This window comes from Ursus arctos, unplaced genomic scaffold (assembly GCF_023065955.2).
Source record: "Ursus arctos isolate Adak ecotype North America unplaced genomic scaffold, UrsArc2.0 scaffold_10, whole genome shotgun sequence".
Lineage (NCBI taxonomy): Eukaryota > Metazoa > Chordata > Mammalia > Carnivora > Ursidae > Ursus > Ursus arctos.
In genome coordinates this window covers 17729947-17751385 of record NW_026622764.1, presented here as the reverse complement: position 1 = coordinate 17751385, position 21439 = coordinate 17729947, and the positions used below count along the sequence as shown (strand labels likewise).

At 37.7% G+C, this 21439-nt stretch overlaps 1 protein-coding gene across 1 annotated transcript in view; it reads left to right on the top strand.

Annotated features, from left to right (window-relative positions):
* Window positions 1–21439, top strand: part of GPC5 (glypican 5) — a 655903-nt gene that overhangs the window by 322638 nt on the left and 311826 nt on the right. Inside the window, exon 5 of the mRNA XM_057307720.1 lies at window positions 8445–8570. Coding sequence (XP_057163703.1) covers window positions 8445–8570 — 126 coding nt within the window. The remainder of the gene's footprint in view (window positions 1–8444; window positions 8571–21439) is intronic.

The following is a 21439-nucleotide window of genomic DNA, read 5'->3' as shown; positions in this document are numbered from 1 at the left end:
CAGGAGCATTGCTCAGTGGGATAGTAGTAACTGGGCATTCCTATGTCAGCCAAACTATAAATGACACTTCAGGGTGAGTTGCCTTTCCTTTCCTTTCCTTTCCTTTTTTTTTTTTTTTTTTTTTTTTTTTACCACGGGATGCATCAGGAGCCCTTTCTGGCACTGCTGGCCCCAAGGGCATGGGAAGCAATGAAGCAATAACTATGCTGGTCCATGTTTCTCCCTTGCCTTTAGGAAGCTCAGGGCAAACAAGGCTGCAAGCTATGAATGATCAATTGTGCTACAGCCTTTTTCCTCTTTAGGGTGCGAGCACAGTGGACAAAGCTGCTCATTAGCCAGGGAGCAGAATTTGCCCTGCTCCCTGCGTCCTGTACCAGACCTTTCAGACTGGTAGAAATACACAGAGAAATCCTGTTTAAACATACTGCCTTCTAAGCGTAGATTTTGGCAGAAAGAAGTGATATACGTGTTTTCTGGCCTAACAATCTACTAATCGTGTTCTTTTAACAGTGTGATAATTTCCATAAAATTTTTTAAACAGATGGAAATGTTCTTCTATATAAAGATTCATTCAGCTTTTGATATATCAGCTATTCAGTATCAGCCTGACATGGCTAAGATGGCATGTTTATTAATGAATTATTTAGTTAGTTAATTAGTGAAACAAAGATGTCAAGGCTGGCTACGAATAAATTCCTGCCTAAATAACTCCCTTGCTTTTCACATGTTCTTACCTTCTCTGATTTTGGTTTTTCCTTAGTTTCAAAAGAAGAGAATTAGACTAAATCACGGGTCCTCAACCCTGGCCACACATGTGGATCTTATAGGAAGCTTTCAGAAACGCTCGTATGCCCAGGTCCCACTCCAGACCAATACATCGGAATGAGGGAGAATTCTAGGTGTATAGTTTAAATGTTTCCATGGCGATGACAGTGTGCAGTTAGGACAGAGAGTCACCAGAACAGATGGTCTCAGGCTCTAACTGTTTTTGTAACAGTCTGTGAGGTATTAATTATGATAACCATCTTACAGAGCAGAGTGACTAAATATTATTGTGTCCCCACGTATTAATTTCAGCAGCACTTATATATGGACTCTAACTTGAGCCTGTCTGTCTGGTACAGCTTGTGGTCCTGCTCCTTTGAGTTCTTCACTTTCTAATGCAGCACGTGAGGAAGGTCTGTTTCTCCACAATCTAGGAATGAGTCCTCTAATTTCAAGGGTCCCAAGTCAACTGTATCCTTCAAGGAATTTCAATTATTGTTATCATTTTAAAAATGCCTTTCTTTTAGAAACTTCTAATTCTGGCACGATTAAAAACTAAGACCGCATGGGGGACGAATTCCAGGGGGGATTTGTGGAGGGCCTGTTGGGTACCAAACTGTGACCCAAACCCTGGGGATTTAAAGAAGACATGGCTCTTGCCTTTATTAAACAGGCCCTGTAACCAGTGAGGCAGACATGCAAACACAAGGATTATGATATCAGCTAGCCAGGGCTGCAAAACAGATGCCAAGTGTTGTGTGAGAAACAAGGAGGAGCAACAAAACCGCACACGCTGGTCAGACGAGGACGTAGAAGGCAGATAAGCTTTAAGCTGGATCTTGAAGGACGGGCAGAAGTTTGGGAGAGTGATGGTGGAAAAGGCCATGTAGGGGTAGAGGAAACTGCATGTGCTAAACTCAGAATCTTATCCCGTAAATATGGAAATCTCTTCTGCTATGTGAGTATAAGTGTGCAGTTTTGGCTGGGGTGTGTGAGTGGAGGGAAGAGGGCCTGTCATAGGAGACTAAGGGGTGGAGAGTGGAGAGATTATGTGCGATGGTAAGACATTTTATCTGAATCGTTAGGGTTTTAAAATGGTGAAATGTTGGGCTCATTTCTAAAGCCAATTCCGGTTACAACATGGGACATGCAGGGGCGCCTGGGTGGCTCAGTTGTTAAGCGTCTGCCTTCGGCTCTGGGCATGATCCGGGCATTCTGGGATCGAGCCCCGCATCAGGCTCCTTCGCTGGGAGCCTGCTTCCTCTTCTCTCACTCCCCCTGCTTGTGTTCCCTCTCTCGTTGGCTATCTCTCTCTCTCTGTCAAATAAATAAATAAAATCTTTAAAAAAAAAAAAAGGGACATGCAGTGAAAGGAAGACAGGAGGGCAAAACTAGACAGGGATATCATTTGTTAAACTGTTGCAGGCCCAAACGAGGAAGTATTAATTTGTGTATGGCCTTGACATATAGGCTTTGAATAAATATTCTGACAAAGAACGTTTTTCTGTTTGTAAAAATATTTTAAATATTTAAAAAATATTATCTGTTACTGTCAAGACTAAGTAAGATGTCTGAAGACTAAGGTGAACAACTGACATATGTAACATAGCTCCTCAAGGATAATTAGCTGGAACTTTTACCATCTCCCTACACTTATTATGCTCTTAGTTTTAACTGGAAAGACTCTCACAACTATAGAAAAGTAATTGCATGGATATAGTCACCCTTCCAGCAAGTTGAATTTTGAATCATCCAAAGAATATAATATTTTATTCATTGAGACATTTCATGTAAAACTTGAAAAGGAGGCATGATGGCGTGTAGTAGGCCAAGCATTGACCTGGGCACTGAAGTATGGATTCTTGTAATAGGACCGACATTGATTGGCTCTGTGGCAGTAGATAAATTTTTTTTTTACCTCATGATAGCTACTGGTGGTTTATCTCCTTCATTTCCTAATTCAATTTTTTTCTATATCCAATGTAGATCCCTTGGCCCTCCAATGCAACCGCTTCTTGCAACAAACACTACTCTTAATTCCTGTGACCTAAAAACCTCCACACAAAGACTACAAAGTTCTGAAGCAGGATCTCCCCTCAAATTTCTGTCTTCACAAACCAAAACTTTATCTTAACTTTCACAGACTTTCTTCAGTCATTTTAGTCTTAGAGAATTTGCTCCAAAGTTAATCACTCTCTTTTCAGTAATTCTTACTCTCTCTTCAGAATTGGTGATATATCAATTTTTAATTTTCTTTTTTTATCTTTTTATCAGTTAAGAAAGACTGAATTATGATATGGTACCAAACAACCCCAACCTAACATTGGTTCAAAGCATTTTTCTTCACATTTTAGCCTGTTCACATTTTAGACCAGGAGGGGGCGCTGCTCAACTTGCCCTAGTTTTAAGCCTTAGAGTGACCAGGCAGCCTCCCTGTGACACATTGCCAGTCATCAGGGGAGAGGCAAACAGAAGCTGACAAAACCACACTGGTTCTTAAAGCTTAAGCTTGGAGGGAACATACCTTACTCCTGTGTACATTCACTAGAACCTAGAGTAAGTCACATACTAAAGCTAGTCAGAGTGGCTTTGTGCCTGGAATGTAGAGAATTGGGATATTCGGGAACAAGCTGATGAAGGACAACCCCTTCCTATGTCCTTCCCTTTCATACACAAATATTTTCAAGTCTCTTGTATATTCAGACAGACACACACACACACAAAACTCTCTTAATGTTCATCTTTGGGGCTCTACTCTTAGTTTCTCACTCTCTCTTTAGTACTCATCATACTGCAAAAATGAAGACCATTACTCTATTTCAAATGCTTTCATTTTTGTATTAGTTTGCTAGGGCTGCCATAACAAAATACCACAGACCAGGTGGCTTAAATAACAGACATCAATTTTCTCACAGTTCTGGAAGTTTGAAGTCCAAGATCAAGATGTTGGCAGGTTTGGTTTCTCGGGAGGTTTCTGTCTTTGGCTTGCAGATGGCTACCTTCCCCCTGTGTCCTCACATGGCCTCTCCTCTGTGTGCATGCACCCCTACCATCTCTTCTTATTATTAGGACACCAGTCTTCTCGAATTAGGCTCTATCCATATGACCTCATTTAAATCTATTTAACTTTTGAAGGCCTTGTCTCAACATATGCATTTTTGAGGGACCACATATAAAGGACATTTTCATTATTTTAAGTAACTTCTCGTAATGGCATTTTACACAGTGGGGAATAGGTTCAAATTCCCTTTTTCTTTAATGTTCACAGCTCTTACCATTGAAGATTTTCTCTCTTTGCTCAATGTACTTCTGAGTTCCTTTGACTTTTTCTTACTACCTGTTATTTGCCTGATAGATTTCATCCACCTTCATGACTTTGGTCACCACCCCCAGAGATAATGACTCTCACATCACACGCCCAGTCCCCTGATTCCAAGGTTACACATCCAACAGCAAATATCCATGGTATTCATGGTTCTTGTACCAGTAGCTTCAGCCGCATCTGAGTGCTTCATTGAAATGTGGAATCTTGGGCTCCCCCCCAGAACTATTGAATTGAGTCTGCATTTTGGCAAGATCCCCAGATGGTATTGCACATAGTAGGTCTGAAAGTAGCATTGTACTTGATTTCTCTTTCTGTACATTCCAAAGAAATCACAAACTGAACATGTTGAGAGTAGACTTAATTATTAGTGTTGTCATTTATTAATTTAATTACTAATAATCGAGCTTACTGTATGCCTTCACAACTGTTTTAAGATCTCTATAGGTGAGCAAAAAAAAAAAAAAAAAAAAAAAAGTCCCTGTCTGCCTGAATCTTTTATTCTAGAGTAGGAAACAGATAAGAAATAATAAAATATAGTAAGTACATGACATGCTAGAATAGACAGTGATATGCGCCACGGAAAGATGAAAATATTGAGCAGGAGAGGAGCAATCCTAAGCATAGTGTGGGACATTGAAAGAGTTCTATCTTCCTTCCTTTATTTCTTCTCTCAGTGAATAGCACTGGGATAATCATCCCCTCAGTCACCTCAGGGGGGTTGAGAAAGACAATTAGGAGTTATATTAAAACTTTTACTTTTACTGTCAGTTCTAGATTCCTAATGTCTTTCAAATCTAACACTTTTCATGATGCTCACTGACAGGTGTTTTTTTTCTCATCCTCATATTTCTTCCCCCTGAGTCTTGGTTATACCCTGCTAAGTGACCTCACTGACTTTCTACCTAATTCCACAATACTGTCATGAGGCCATCACTTGCTTGCTGAAAAACTTTTAATAGCTCCCACTGCCTTCTGAATAAAACTGAAACGGTTTTTTGATGATCAATAAGGCTGATTACAAACTGGCCTCTTCCTACCTTTTAACTATAATTCCCATAAGTCCACTCCCAACTTGCTAAACTGCACACACAATATTCTCCTTCCTCTTTACGTTTGCTTATTGTTTTTTGTTTGTTGTTGTTTGCTTGTGTTTTTGTTTTTTGTTTTTGCATGAAACAATGAAGTAGTATCTTGTTTGTACACATTTCCTGATTCCGTCTCTGTCCTCAAAGGTGGCACCATTAACACTGTGTTATTATTGTGGATTTTCACTAGAAAGTACTTTCTTAGAAGGTAGGGACTGCCTTGTTTGGCTATAGTGTCAACACAGAGCTTGATACTCAATAGTGTTTAGTAGTTTGGGACAAGTAACTGATAGCTGTTGCTTTATAGAGTGAGTGGAAATCTTCTAGGATATGATGCTTTCAGAGGGAACGCATGCAAAGGCATGAAGATGTGTTTGGGGAACAGCAAGTCTCTCACTTGTGGAAGCCTAAAGTATGGCTTGGGTTGCTGAAATGGAGGTGAGACGGTGCCTTATATGCCTTTCTGAGAAATTTGGATTTTATGCTGTAGAGAAGAGAGAGCCATTGATGGCTTTAAGCATGTGAGTGACATAGACTGGGGGATATCAGATTTGAATTTTAGGAGGTGGATTTCTTGGAGGATGAGAGGTGATTGTTAAGGAAGAGATTAGAGGTATGCCACTCTAGTGCAGTCATTCCAGAGAGATGATAAGGGCTTCAACTAAGGCAATGAGAGTAGCATTGGGAAAGAGGACTAGCCAAGAAAGATGTAAAGCTTTTCCCAGTATGATCTATTGGTTGTGAAGGCACCATTCACCAAGACTGGAGGAGGAGGTTTGGGGTCCATAAGAAATATCGTTTTAGTTTTATCCCATCAGTTTGGAGATCTCAACATTCCAGTCATTTGTGCCATGCCTCTTCATCTGTAGAAGACTCTTTGATTCCAAACAGGTAATCATTTATAGTAAACGGAATTCAGGACAGGAGTCACATATCTTTCCATTTATTAAACCCCACCCCTCTAGGAAAGAATCAGTTGACTTCATCCATTATGTTTTAGTAGCTGCAACATGAGAATTGATATTTGTTCATGCATTCCAGTTAGTAGGAATATGGCCCTCATAGGGTGGGAGGGGGGACTTATTTTCTATTAGAGAAAATCAACTTAAAGTATAAATAGGTGTAGGGGCGCCTGGGTGCCCCTATCGGTTAAGCATCTGACTCTTGATTTCAGCTCAGGTCATGATCTCAGGGGCTTAAGATTAAGCCCGGCATTGGGCACTGTGCTGGGCGTGGAGCCTGCTTAAGATTCTTTCTCTCCCTCTCCCTCTGCCCCTCCCCTTAAGAAAAAAAGTATAAATAAATATAAATGAGTGGTTACTATGCTTGTGAGAAAATACAGCATACTTTTTTGGGGGATTGAGTATAAGCATTAGAAATGAGGTTTGTACTTCCTGCAGTCATGTTGTTATTAAATGTCTGATCAAGCTTTGCTAAAAATTTGGTTACATACTCACCAAACATTTGCTGTGGGAACTTCTGATCTATCTGATTTCAGATGTTACATATTCGAAAATGACATTTATCCTTCCTATAGATTGGTAGTTACTTACAGCTCCAGCCATTTCCACGAAGAGTTATTTGAAAACCACTAAGAGAGGGAATTTTAAAAATTATAGAGTTGAGCCTCGGTGCTATCAAATTCAGGTTTAATTTTTTAAAAATTGCTCTGAGCCACCCCTCCTCTTTGATCTAATTTTTAAAGAAATTATTTTTAAAATATCAGTGGGGGATGCAATTTTATAATTGCTGCATTTTAACTACCCAACCTATGGATTTCTGGTTTGCTTTCCTTCTCCTGTCCCTGTATTCTAGTCCAGAGGACATCTCTTCTGTATTAAGCTAGTGGCTTTTCATTTCATTGTCCAAAACATTGGTTTATGTTAAAAAAGTTCAGAAGTATAGTTTTTAGGACTTGGTTTTTTGAAATGCTAAAATTCAGGTTCTTGGGACCTCAGAGCTTTGATTTTAAAACTTGAAAGTTTTGGCTTTTTAAATTAAAAAGCAAACTACTTTTTTGTTGTTGTTGTTGAATTTTCCCTTCCTATAATTAATGGAGGAAAGAGATGTAGTATGAGAGGAAAAAAAACAGTCAATGTATTAAATAATATTCCTTCCAACAACTTTTATTTTCATGCTTTTGAAACATGTTACATTTTTGGGTTTTTTCATATTTAGTGAATGATGTAGGAAAGACGTTAGGGTTCAAAGCTGGTGACCAAGAAAGAATTCTTGAGACATCTTTGTTGCAAAAGGTGGTTTTATTAAAGCATGGGGACAGGACCCTTGGGCAGAAAGAGCTGCACTGGGGTCATGAGGAGTGGCCCATTATATACTTTCAAGTTGGGAGGGGTTAGGGATAGCGTAAGACTCTAAGGAATTTTGGAAGCAAGGTTTCCAGGAGCTTGAGGGGGCTAGCTGTTGTTGGGAAAAGGTCATTTATTACCGTCTAATAAAATCTGAGTCATGAGACACTTCAGATATATATCATATGCTTGGGGGATGATTGCCAACATGTATCTTAGGGGGGGTAGAGATAAAGGAAGTTTCCAAAGGAATTTTTATATGTTCAAGTAGACTTACAGGATCCTGGGGGTTGGGCTAAGGTTGCCTGTTGCCCTTAGCAAAGTATTAGCATCGAGGCAGTTGAGTCACTAGAGGAATGTTACTCTGCCTGTTTGGAGGACTTGTCAGTGAGCGGAAGGTAGTAAGGACATTTAATAATTTTTCTTCTGCCTCTGTTTCCCACATCAGTGAGGACATATTATTTTATGTTGTCATATACCAAAGAGAAGACCCAAATAGGAAAACCATCCAAGTTTAATAAACTTCTAATCAGTAAGCAATTGATTAGCTTGTTAAAAGCCTCTGACATTTCTGTCCAGAAAAGTAAGTAGTTAGTATTACTGTGATTTAGATGGCACAGCTAAATTTAGGGATACTACATTAAGTGGGGGGTGTGTGTGTGTGTATGTGTGCGTATGTGTGTGTGTGAGTGTGTACTCTTCACAGCTTTTTGGACTTGAGTTATATAAAAATCATACCCTGTGAAAACTCGGATTCGAAAGAGTAAATTTGAATACTAGCATTCTTTTTTTAAAAAAGTATAGTATTTGTCTTGTTAGAAAAGTATTGAGAATATATAAAAAATAAGCAGTGAAAATAAAAAAAATTGCATTCTATATACCATGCATAACAAATTATGCCATTTATATTGGCATTTATTATGGATTTTTGGTTTTAATTGTTTTCTTTGTTTTCCCATTCAGAGAATTTATCAACAGCCTTCGACTGTACAGGTCGTTCTATGGAGGCCTGGCTGATGAGCTTTGCGTTAATGAATTAGCCGCTGCTGATGGGCTGCCGTGCTGGAATGGAGAAGATATAGTAAACAGGTATTTTATGTGTCTGTGAAAATATGATGGCTCCTTTCATCCTTGGTTTCTTTTCCCAGGTCTTGAATGGACCACTTCAGTTTTAACTTTACCCCACAGGTTAGAGTACACATCAATTTCGTCTCTTTAGTTTGTTAGAAATAGATTTGATCCTTTTTGACATTTTAGAAATGTGATAGCATTTCTGTGGTGTTTGAACATTCTCGCTTCCTTTCTACCTATCTCAGACCTACCAACAATCCGCTTTTTCGATAAGTATTATTTACCTTCTGTCCAATCTGTCTTGTTTATCAAGTATCTTATTTTTCTCATTTAACTTTATGAGTTTTAGAAAGTGAAGAAATTCAGTGAAATGTGAATACCTGTGCAAAGATTCATTGATAGAGAAATACGAGTCTCAGCTGTGTTAATATGTCCATCCTCCAATTGTCTTGTGTGTGTGTGTGTGTGTGTGTGTGTGTGTGTGTGTATCTGTGGTAGAGTGGGGCTTTGGACACATGTGTCTGTTTGAAGCAATATTTATTTGTCTGTTGTCAATTGTTTTCAAGCTCAGGAGTGAAATTTTTTTACCATTTTTTCCCTCCTTTCCTAGAATTTCTTTGACATTTTCTTTTCCTTCTCTTCCTATAACTGATTGTACGCTGACATAATCTTCTGAGCTTGAGAAAGTCTTAAATTCTCCCTCCATGATATATAACAGTGGTCAATAATAACTGGCTGGGAATTGGTCTTTTGATTTTCCAATGGGGATTGTTATAGAATGTAGGCTTGGGTGGCATTTGAACTTGGATGTTTTAGTGTATTTTATTTTGAACAATCTGCAAAAAGAGAGAGGGTGGGGTGTTAAGCTTTCTTGATTTACAAACATGCCCACTCCACATGAAGATAGGTGGTTTAGTTACCATAAGAGTGATGAATTCACTTAAAATATCATTAGCAAAAAGAAGAAACCATTAGCAAATTAACTTTATCATAGCAAACATATACTCCCATTAAATAAATGTAAATAATGAAAACTCTTTACATATTTCTGTGTGATCATGTTTATTATAGTTAAAGCTTATTTCCTGATACATTTAAGTGATTATTTTGTAGTTTATATCTGAGTATCTCATAGAGATTCTTAGATTTTACAGAAAAAAATTATTAAAGACAGGAACATAATTAAATTTAAATAAAATATTTGGCTGACATGGCTAGTGTCCTTTTTTCATTATGTTCTTTGGATGTTAGACTGTATTTTCTAAATTTATCTTTCTTGCCTTTATTGAGAGCACTCAGTATGCCTAGAACTTTGAGTTCTTATAGTCTCCATGTCAATGAAAGTTCTGCTACTTTAATAATTAAATTATACTTTGACTTCTGCTTTCTGTTTTCACCTTGTTCAAGCTGGAATTGAACTTTTTTGTGTATTAATGATTTTTCTACAAGAGCTAATGAGAATCCCATGGTGACTAATGAAAGATTTAGTATATTATATAAAAATATGTGCTATATTACATTACGTTATATCATCTCATTCTAGAGCTACAAGAACCTTAGCGTCAGCTTGTCCCACTCCTCTCAACTGTTTGGTCTGGAGTTTGTATAACAGGAAATGCTGTTGGGGAAATCAATGATTTGGGAAAACTTTTTAGAGGGATAGTGTTTTCAACTCAACGAATATATTTTCTTCTATGTCGTATATTTCTTAAGTCTTCATTCATGGTTTAGGAATAAAAAAAGCTCATCTTTAGCAAGAATTCTCTATACAAAGCATCCACATTTCTGATAAAGAAAATGAGGGATTCTCATTATTCTCATTGGCTTCCGGCTTATTCTCCCCTTTGCCGTACCACCCAGCCTGCTGTCAGCCACTTCCAAGTGTGCTGTTCGACTCTGCTCTGCTGAGAACAGCTTACACTTTGCCTTGTTCTTCTCTCAGACACCCCTTCTGCCTCATCACCTCAAGTGCCATTTTCCTATCCTTGAGAATATTTCTTGAGGTCCATCCCAATCTCATGGGTCCACTACCCAAGTCCACCCCTCTTGGCTCTCCTGGGGGCAGACAAGTCTCACATGCTGGCTCTCTAGCGCCATCTCCAGGCAACTTCTAAAATGAACATTTTTTCAGCCCTGATTATTTTCTGACAGTCAGCCAAGGTTTTGGAAGCATTATCTCATTTAATTCTCCCAAAGCTTGACTCCCTCATGCTCCAAAGCAAGCTGATTGAGTGGTATCTCTTTTCTATTTTATTTGGAGAAAACTCTCATGTGTGCTTGACTTTTAAAAATATATATATATTATTTAAATTGTATTTTTATTTGTGGCTTAGCCAATTCTTGAGATAAATATACAAGAGGATTTTTTTTTCTTTCAATGCAAAGTCAGTGCTAAAATCTAAATATCTATCATATCTGGTTAATTATGGTGTCTTCACCATGGAATATTATGTGTTTGTCAAAAATTGTGCACATTTTTATCTGCTAGTGTGGAATAATTTCAGATAATTATTAAATTAAAAATAGTTAAAACTAGGATAGTACATATTTTACCAGCAGATCTGAATAAATAAAAAATAGCAATACTGGCTCTGCATAGAATATTTCTGGACAGTTACATGGAAACTGCTTATATACTTAAGAAGTATTAGGGGCCTTTTTAAATTTGCATTGTATTTATTTATGTTTAAGTAGAACAGATGTTGCAGTGATGTTAGAATTATGGGCTGTTACATGTTTTCTTTTTAAAATGCTTTTTTGAAGTGAAAGTGCTATTTTTACATACAATATCTAGCTAACTTGGATTTTTGCAGTAATTTTGTGATACAGTTTTGCCAAAGCATTAATGGATATGGTTAAATACTGAACTAGTGAATTTGTCTAAGAAGGCTTCAATATAAAGTCAAGTCCTGATGAATGTTGTAATCTTGAATTATTAGGTACTTTCTCCTAAAGAAAAAAGGAAGCATGGCAGTGATCACTGTGTAAAAGCACTAAGGTCCTCAAATAAAACACTCATTTCAGAGATCTGCACCTAGTCGAGATAAATAATGCCATCAAATTTTGAAGGAGTGAGTATCAAGTGAATGTATACTGCATTTGGGGGTGATAGCAATTTTTCCTTTCTTACCGTGGGTTATAATACTCATTGGATTCATCCTAGAGAAATTATGCCAAACACATCAATAGGATAAATTGGTGGCCAAGACTGAGTCTATCATTCATTATAAGAGCAAAGTGATTATTTTGGCAAGACTTCTCCTGGAGGCATTTTTTAGAAGGTGATTGATAAGATTATTTATGTGCATAGACGTGCTGTCTCAAAGGATAGGAGAGCCATACTGATTGTTGCAATATTATGACAGTCCTATAAAATTGGGTGAAATCACCTTTGTGCTCATCAAAAGAGGTGGAATTCCTTTGTGATTGTAGCTGAAGATATCTCAAGTATCTGTAGTATATAAGGAGTGTTAAATTTGCAAAACAAAAAATATTTTAATTCAAATGATTTTAGAGACTGCATGCATGCCATTGACTCTGCTGCCACATTGGGATCAACAGCTCAAAGAGTTTCTGATTTAAGATGAATTCCATAAAAAAAAAATAAAATAAAATAAAAATAAAATGAATTCCATGCAGTCTCTGTCCCTCTCGAAGTCCCTCTTATCTGCCCCTCCCGTCGCTCCATCATAAAACAAAATTGTTCTCCGAAAGGCGTGTTGTGTCAGTCTTTCCGTTGTCAGAGCTCTGTTCTCAGTTTTCTGTGATTACAAATTGATTGTTTGATGGTTTGCACTTGGGCTTTCCAAGTATTGATGTGCAGGTGACAGCTACTTAATTACCAGGGCTTCCTCTTCCTTTCTGATTAATAGATGGTTAATTCAGTTACTCTCCCTCAGTCTCCGGGAATTTATGACCTGCACAACAGCTCTCAGACTGGCCAGTAGCTGTGCGGTGTCCTAGTACAATTAATAATCCACATGATTTCTACTTCGTCTTGAGTTATTGTTCCTTAATGCTTCTTTCATAAGTCAGTGTTTTCCTTTCAAACTCTTATGATAAGGGGCCCCTTCCAACAAAAAATAATTGAATTTTTAAAAATCAGATAAAAATATAAAACCCGAGAAGTCTCTGAGACTTTATACTTATCTATTATCAGATTTCCAGACAATGATATTTTTCCTGGAGATATATATATATATATAGAGAGAGAGAGAGAGAGAGAGAGATCCCAATGTATCTGTGTATTTATTTTGTGATATAAAGTCACTAGCAGATCCTTGTACGTGCCTCCTTAGTTCATACGTTTCTTTAAAAACTTTAAAATTTTTTTATTTTTAATTGAAGTGTACATATAATATCTTGTAACCTCATTTTCCCCCCTTACATTATCTATCTGAAAAGCTACTCATCTTCAGTCTTTCTTCTTCTTCCTGACCTTGCTGCATTCAACTGTATTTTATTTATCTTTTTTTTGTTTTAAACACCTGGCGTAGTTTCCAAATGTTGGGGACTACAAAGCAGTCAGGTCTCAGGATTGTTCTGATTTTCATTAATGTAGCAATTAGTTGCTCTTCCTACGTTGCTTGTGCAAAGCCAGTATGTTCTTCGTGACTTAAACAACAGTCTGTTTTGTATTTCTTTCCCCCCCTTGAAATTTCGATGTATTCAGTCAGGTTTCTAATCTTGTTGAAGTACGCCTTCATAATCATCATCATCATCATCATATCTCTGGCCCATCTGATGTGGTTCAGAATTCAGAGGCTTAAGTGATGTGGTTAGGAGACATCCCCACCCTGACCCCATTGCCGCAGTCTACTGTGGGCTCTGAGTTTCCCACTACTACTGGAATGGCTTTCAGCTACCTCATTTTCTCCATGCAACTGTACACACAGCTTTGCCAAACTCCCACTTCAATCTTGAGTCCTCACGGAACAAGTCCCCTCATTTGTGTTCTTTCGTAACCTCTAACTCCACTGTGACACCTCTAATACTTCTTGCGTTTATGTGTCATATATCTTCTCTCTTCTTATCTACTGCAATTTCTTTCATAACAGAACTCCTGTATTACCTGACAGGTTAAGAATGATTAGTATCATTGAATGCCTATCAGTATTTTTTTAAAGATGAGAGGCTCTGAGGAACAGGAATTTTTATCATTGTTATTGAGAACTGAGAGATTTGGGGGTTGGGGAGGTGGCTTGGTGATAACACTTTGGTGGGTAATGTGTGGGTTCAAAACTGAGCGCGGAAAGATGAGAAGAGAGAAGATGAGTCATAAGAGTTTCTGCCTATCGCTGACTCTGGATGTTGGTCTGTTTGTTTTCTGACTTAATCTTAAAATCATGCATGTCTCATTGTGTGCATTTCCATAGATATTTTTGGGAAACCAGAGTCTAAAGAACTCTAAGAAGCTTGTGTGTTCTGGGCTGGAGACATATGAGGTGTGATTGTCTTTATCACAGATGAGGCATCTGAGTTGGGGGTGGATAAAAGTGCCAAGACCTGCCCAAGGTCAAAAGCCTGAGTTAATAATCCTCAGTACATTATGAACTGAAATATTGCTGCTCTTTTGTGAGAGAAATAAAAAAGTATGGTTTTAGGTATATTATAAGGGACTGTCCAATTCATCCCATTGTAGAATACACATTTTAGTCCAACAGGACAAAAGCGGGTATAGCTGATGTGTCGGCTTGTACAATCTCTCTCTGCCTTACACTCTCTTACACTCTCTTGGCAAACAATTTTACTTTAAATGGTGCCTGGTATAGTTTGGTTCTATAGAAAATGACATAGATGGTAGCAAAGGGGATGGACTTTTTATCAACTTTGCTCCAAGTCCTGACATTCCTAATTAGTGTTAAAACCTAGGAGAATATCCATTTTTCACAGGTCAGTATACACATTTTGTTCTTTTCTAAAAATGCTCCATTAATTTGGTAATAATTGCATGTCATCCTATCTTCTGAACTGAGATGTTTCTCCTGAATCTCTCTTCACTGGCTTACTTGGCTTAGTAGCCTCTTGTCTCCTGTTTAAGCATGTAATCACTATATTCAGAGAGTTGGACTTTGGTGAGTGTGGGAACTGCTTCATGAAATCCACTCAGAAGGCTCCTTTCTACCTTGTCACTAGAATGAAATCATGGCCAATTCTCAAAAGCCTTTGGACACTGTGGTGTCTAAAGGACTTTTTATTGTTATTAGTCCCATAACAAGGATAAATTTAGTAATTAAATTCAGTCCCATAAAAAGTCTAAATTCTGTAGCAAAAAGGTCTAGACCAACTTAGTAATCAAAACTCAAAGTGGTCACTTCTCCCCATTCCCCAGTTGGGTACTGAGTCAGTCTAGGAGGTGCTTGTGGCAGGGCAAGCTCGTGTTCTCCTTGACCTTCAAGCATTGTTTCCAACTTCCCCGTGTTTGGAGCTTAAGGGCTGATGGGACAGAAGTGAGAGAGAAGGGATAAGAGAAGGGAATGCTCTTTTTGACTGATAATTTTGTATCTCATTAGTGAGTCCTAGATTGACAGGTGTGAAAAGCTGATATTCTAAGGCTTTACGGGCTCAAGACAATGCCTTGTCCCTATTTTTCTTCCTCTGATGGTAAACCTCTGATGTTTCTCTGCCGAGATCTTTGGATGGGGTCTTTTTCTCCAACATGGTCTTCTTTAGACCATAGAAACTTTGCTTCTGTCTCTAGCTTTTGGTGGGAGTACAGCCTATCCCCAGTGTAGCTGCCTCTCGTTACCCTGCTGCTAGGTGGGGAACTTCCTCGGAAGCCGGGGCTGCTGTTCATAGGCATAGATCTACTTACCAGTCTTTTTAATCTTTCAGAGTCCCAATGATCTCTAAAGCCTCTCTCACTTAAGGTGAATGAATGGGAAAATGCCACAACTGTCCAACAAGTTTCTTGAAAGAAATTCTCTCCTTTGGCCGGTTCAACCTCAATCCTTTTATACAATTAAGGTAGAAATGAAGATGAGGAGCTGAAAACAGTTTTTAGTCATCTGCTTTTTGTATCTAGCACCTGAGTTTGGAATCCCATCGATTGTCTTGCTGTTGGCTGAAATGGAAACAGAAAGAGGGCTATTTTAGCATCCTTTTGCGTGCATTTGTAACTAATGTGTAGGAGACAGAAAACTAGATTCTATGTTCAAAACACTGCAATAGACTTTGAATGATATGCAAAAGTAAGACATTGTCCCCATGTCTGAGGGGCTTAGAATCTAAAAACAAGTAAAGACCATGTTCACAATATGTACACAGCAGAACAGATGCTGTGAAGTAAGGGCGACCAAAATCCCACAGGCTTTCAAATAAGGGGTGGAAATCTCATTTGATCGAGGGGATTCAAAAAGTATTTAATAAAAGAGGTAGTATGTGATATGGGTCTCCATTTTTTCATTCATTTAAAATAACTCCTTTAAAATATTTATGGATGAGATTAGACTATGTCTAGGATTTGCTTTTAAAATAATTCAGTGAATAGAGAGAAGAGGGTCATGCAATATATAAAACAAGGTTTTCTGTGTGTGGATAATCGTGGGATCTGTATTATGGGTACAGGGCTGCTTATTCTCTGTATTTTTATATGTTTGAAAATCTATAATAAAACATAGAGATACAGGGGCGCCTGGGTGGCGCAGTCATTAAGCGTCTGCCTTCGGCTCAGGGCGTGATCCCGATGTTCTGGGATCGAGCCCCACATCAGCCTTCTCTGCTGGGAGCCTGCTTCTTCCTCTCCCACTCCCCCTGCTTGTGTTCCCTCTCTCACTAGCTGTCAAATAAATAAATAAATAAATAAATCTTTAAAACAAAACAAAACAAACAAAAACAGATACAAAAATGAGAAGACATAAAAAATTACATTGTCAAGTAGCTACTCTGTCACAGTGTTGTAGACACGGGGGACACAGTAATGGGCAAGACAGACATGAACTATCCCTCATTAGATTAGGATATAGAGAATATGAACATGGAACAAACAATTACAAGTGTGAATAGTTTGCATAATCTTCAAGGTTGGATGGAATTTTAATCAGCAGACTTGGAAGCAGGAAAGAATGGGAGCAAATACAGTCTCGAAAGAAATGCCTCAAGTTTGGTGGCCTGTTAATTGCATTATTTCCATTTGTGGGTAACCTTTCAGATTATCTCTTTCCTTCTCAACACTCTTTCATTTGAGCTTCATGGGCGTGTCCTTCCCATTTAGTATGAAACCCTCCTTTGTTCGTTATACCAGCCATTCATTCCGAAAGCCCTTGAAGCACAGAGGTTACAAATGTTAGGCTCAGGAGCCAGGCTACCAAGGTTCTCAGTAAAGATTAGCCACTTACTGGTAAAGTGAATCCAGGCACATCCATTAACCACTAATTGTATCAGTTATGCTATTTTCAAAATGCGGCTGACAATTTTGGTTTGAGAATTAAATGTTAATTCACATTAACAATTTAGAGTCCTAGCTCTCACATAGTAAGCATTCAACAACTAATAAATCTTATTAAACACTGTATACTCATTTACTTCAGTAGAAATGAAACCCTATTGGATTGAACTTCTCTCTCCATTAAATGAGTTCTCCTATGGATCAGAAGACTTTCATCTAGAAAACAATGTATGGGGTTTAGTTTATGAGTCAGTAAAAATTAATATTAGGGATCTTAGTTTGGGAATATGAGATAGTCCCTTATTAATATTTTAATGATATTATTTAATATTTTATATGATAATTTCATCGAGGTTGTAAGTAAAGAATATATGTCTTAATAGGAAGTTAATCAAATACTCTAACTGTGGAGAATTATTGTCTGACTTGTACCCACACAACATATCAGTTTTTTAAGGGATCACTAAAAGTTAAGGTACAAAGAAAAAGCACAGTAAAGAAAAAATACAAGTATTTTGCTCCTAAGCGGTAGTTTGGGAATATTCAGTCACTGGCTGTAGCATCTTATGGTTGATCATTAATGAACTATCAGGTGACTGGAAATCAACCTTCGGAGACATACTAAACTTCAGTATGTCACACACCAGACCCTTTGGGTGACATGACAGTTTTAAGGCTGTTCCATTTCTGGCCATTTCTTTCCAACCATTGGAATTCCCAAAGGAAATACATATAGTGAAGAATCCCTCGAGCAAAATGAGATTGAACGTCAGCCATCACCAGGTCTCTACCCGGCTTCTTGCCAGACCTCCACAGTACATAGGAACTATTTTTAACTCGTTAACGAGTTTCCATCAGGGATTGTGTGTAGAGGAAGATTTAAAAAAAAAAAAAAAAAGAAAAAAGATAGCAAGGTAAAAGTTTACTGAAGTGGAAACCTAAAGGACCTTTTCCCATCTGTTTGGCACAGAAGTTGTTATCTCTTTGGGGTTATGGATTTCATCACAGTTCCGTAGACGTGTGACTTCCAGATTGTGTTATTGCAAAACAGCAGCCGTCTAAAAGGCCTCCAGGATGCCTATACCTATTTTCGCCAGAGCAGTTCTTTATTTACCCTTCATTTTCATATTGAGCTTACATGCGAGAAACTCTTCCTTCTTCCGTCAGATAGGTGTAAGTTTGCTAAACTATAAAGAGGATACATAGTTTTTCTTAGTCTAGTCCTATATTTCCACAACAGAGCATATAAATTCATCAGCGAGTGATTTATTATATTTTAAAATAAAATGCCAGAAGAGAGATGAAAGAGAACAGCCACTTATTCATAATACTTTCCTCTTAAATAGACTCCAGTATAGTCTCATAAATTTTATTAGAACATCTCATCAGTTATCAGCACATTTTATTGCCCAACCAACAAAATCCTTATTTTCTGATGTATTATTCCTCAAGGCAAATATGTAAGCTTTGTTAGATATTGTTGAAATGGGTTTCCAAAATCTGATTTGAACCTACTTGCATGTTAATGAATGTAACATTTGAAGAATATTGACCTTTATGTTGTGACGTGCCTGATTAATATAATTATTTATTTCGTTGTTCTGAAGATTTCATTTTCTCCTAACTAGACTGAAATGAGGAAATGTTTTAAGATTTTTTGTTGTTGTTTTGTTTTCCTGGGGAAATAGACGAATGCAAAATTTTTTGAGTATTTGTTTGTATGACCTGCCTACAAGGTTCTGTCTCTTATCAGTTTTATCTGTAATGACAGCCACAGTGAGTTCAAGATATAAATCTTTTCGATATTGGATAAGTAATCCAAGAGTCTTACAATCATGAAGGAAACGAATCTCAAGTTTGGTTGCCTAAATGTCAGTCCAACCTATACAGTACAGAACTCTAAAGAATGGCTGGGAGAAGGGGAAATGCAGTAAGAAAATTTTGTACTTACATACTTCAAGGTGGTGCTTACAATTTTTTTTATGACATCCCATGTTATTATAATGAGAAAAATGGTATTCCATTTTTCCACCTTAAGAAATACAATATAATTTTTGAATTTCCTCTATCAGTGTCAGCCAATCTTTAACCTGAACTAGTAAATTGTTACACATTTCTTTCCCCCATTCTATACAGTTCTGACAGCAAGACAGCCTTCCTTTCATGTAAATGGAAGACTCTGCTGTTAGTAGGGTAATATATGTCGGTAATACATGATGTGATGATGTAAACATATTCATATAAATTTTATATGAATTAAATATGAAATAACAGTTATGTATTGGATGAAATATTGGTCCCTTTTTGGATTATTAGACAAAATCTAGGCATTTTTAGGTATATTGGATCATTAAATCAATAGCATTTTGGATGATACATTTAAATTGTTTTGTATCAAGCAAAATGAATATCTTCTTTTAGTTAGCATGGAATATTTAAATATAAGGAGTAATGCAAAGCAGTAAAAAATGTTTGATACTATTGGTTTGGAATGAGTCATTGGCATCTAATTTAAAGTCACACATCTCAGTTGGGATACATGGTTCTTCAGAGGTAAGAAGTGATGCTCTGCTGGGCAGGAGCCATGGTGTCAATGAAATCTGCAGTGAGTGGGATTTTTATGTGATGGCATAGAGTAACGTATTAGTTGTATTAATTTGGATTCTCCAGAGAGATAGAACGAATGGTATCAATAGTATCTATCTACGTATCTATCCGTCTATCTTCTATCATCTGTACAGAAAAACAAATTTTAAGGAATTGGCTTGTGTAGTGGTGGAGGCTGGCAAGTCTTAGATCTGTAGGGCAGGCCAACTGGCTGGAGATTCCGAAGAAGCTGGTATCTTAGCCTTGAGTCCAAAAGCCATTGGGAACTAGAATTCCTTCCTCTTCTGGAGACCTCAGTTTTTCTCTTAAGGTCTTTAACTGATTGGACAGGGCCCACCCACACCATGGAGGTAATCTGCTCTAGTTGAAGTCTGTTTTAAATGTTAATCACACCTGGGGGAATCTCGGTGGCTCAGTTGGTTAAGCATCCGACTCTGGATTTCAGTACAAGTCATGATCTCTGCGTCATGAGATTGAGCCCGGCATCTGGCTCTGCGCTGGGCATGGAGCCTTCTTGGGATTCTCTGTCTCCTTCTGCCCCTTCCCCCCTGCTCACTCACTCTCTCTCTCTCTCTTAAAACAAATAGGTTAATTAATTAAATAAATGTTAATCACATCTAAAAAATACTTTCGCAGCAACATCTAAACTAGTGTTTGATGAAACTATTGGGTACCATAATCTAGCCAAGTTGACATGAAATTAACCATCGCACGTAATATTCTAGGTGATGAAGGAGAGGGCAAGTCAGTGCTGTTTTGGAGCTGATGTTCTAGAGATGGTTGTGGAGGAGGCTGTGTTCCATTAAGTCTTCAGAGAAAACTCTGGAGGAATCATATTTAAGCTGAAAATGTGGGAAGATGTTGTTTTTCCAAGTAGAGAGAATATCGTGTCTCATATGTCTGAGGAACAGAAGGAAAACCAGCATGCTTGGAACAGAGAGAGATGAAGGATGTGGAGGGATTGTCTATCATGAGACTGTAGATGGGGCAAGTGTCTGATCACAGAGGCCAGGGGAGAAGTTTGGATCTCATTCTAGGTGCTTTGAGAAGTCATTGCAGGTATCAAGCCAAGACTGATATAATCTGAATGCTTCATGGGGAGTAATTTTGAATATAAAGTTGAGAGAAAACCGATACAATCATACTGGTTCGTATTGGCCAATTTGTGTGTGGTATGTGTGACAGAGGAAAAATGAAAAAGAGAAAGAAATAGCCCGTGCACCTCTAAAGAATAAAAAGTTATCCATAGTGAATGAAAATCTTTCATATTTGTGTTATCTGGGAAACCTAAGTCTTGTTTGCAAAGCAATACCTGCCACAAGGAAACTACGAGAATATAACCACACCGAAGATAATACATGCACAACATACACCACAGAGGATCCCTCTACCCCCTCCAATGAAGTCTTCCTCAAATGAATGAGAAAAACACTAAAAATCTAATAGAAGAGTGGACAAAGTGCATGGGTACATAGATCATAGAAACTTACCAGGGACTCTTAAACATATGAAAAATCAGTCATACAAATTAAATTAAAGAATTTCCAACACAAATTAAATAAAAGCAAATTAAATTTAAATTTTTTTCACTTATGCTAATAAAGATAATTAAATTTGTTAATTCACTGCAATGACCAAGGTGTGGAGAAAAAGGTATTTCAATCCCCCAATAGGAAGGGCAATGATTTCTACATCTTTGAAGGGCAATTGGACAACATCTGTCAATATTTCAAATGCACATGACCTTTGAATCAGCTGTTTAACATTTAGGAATTTATCCTCAGATTTACTAATATATGTAAACAAAAGAGCATGCATTGCACATAGTTTATGGTAGCATAAGGTATGGATGACCAAAATGCCTGTTAATAGGGAAATAATTAATGGGTATGGT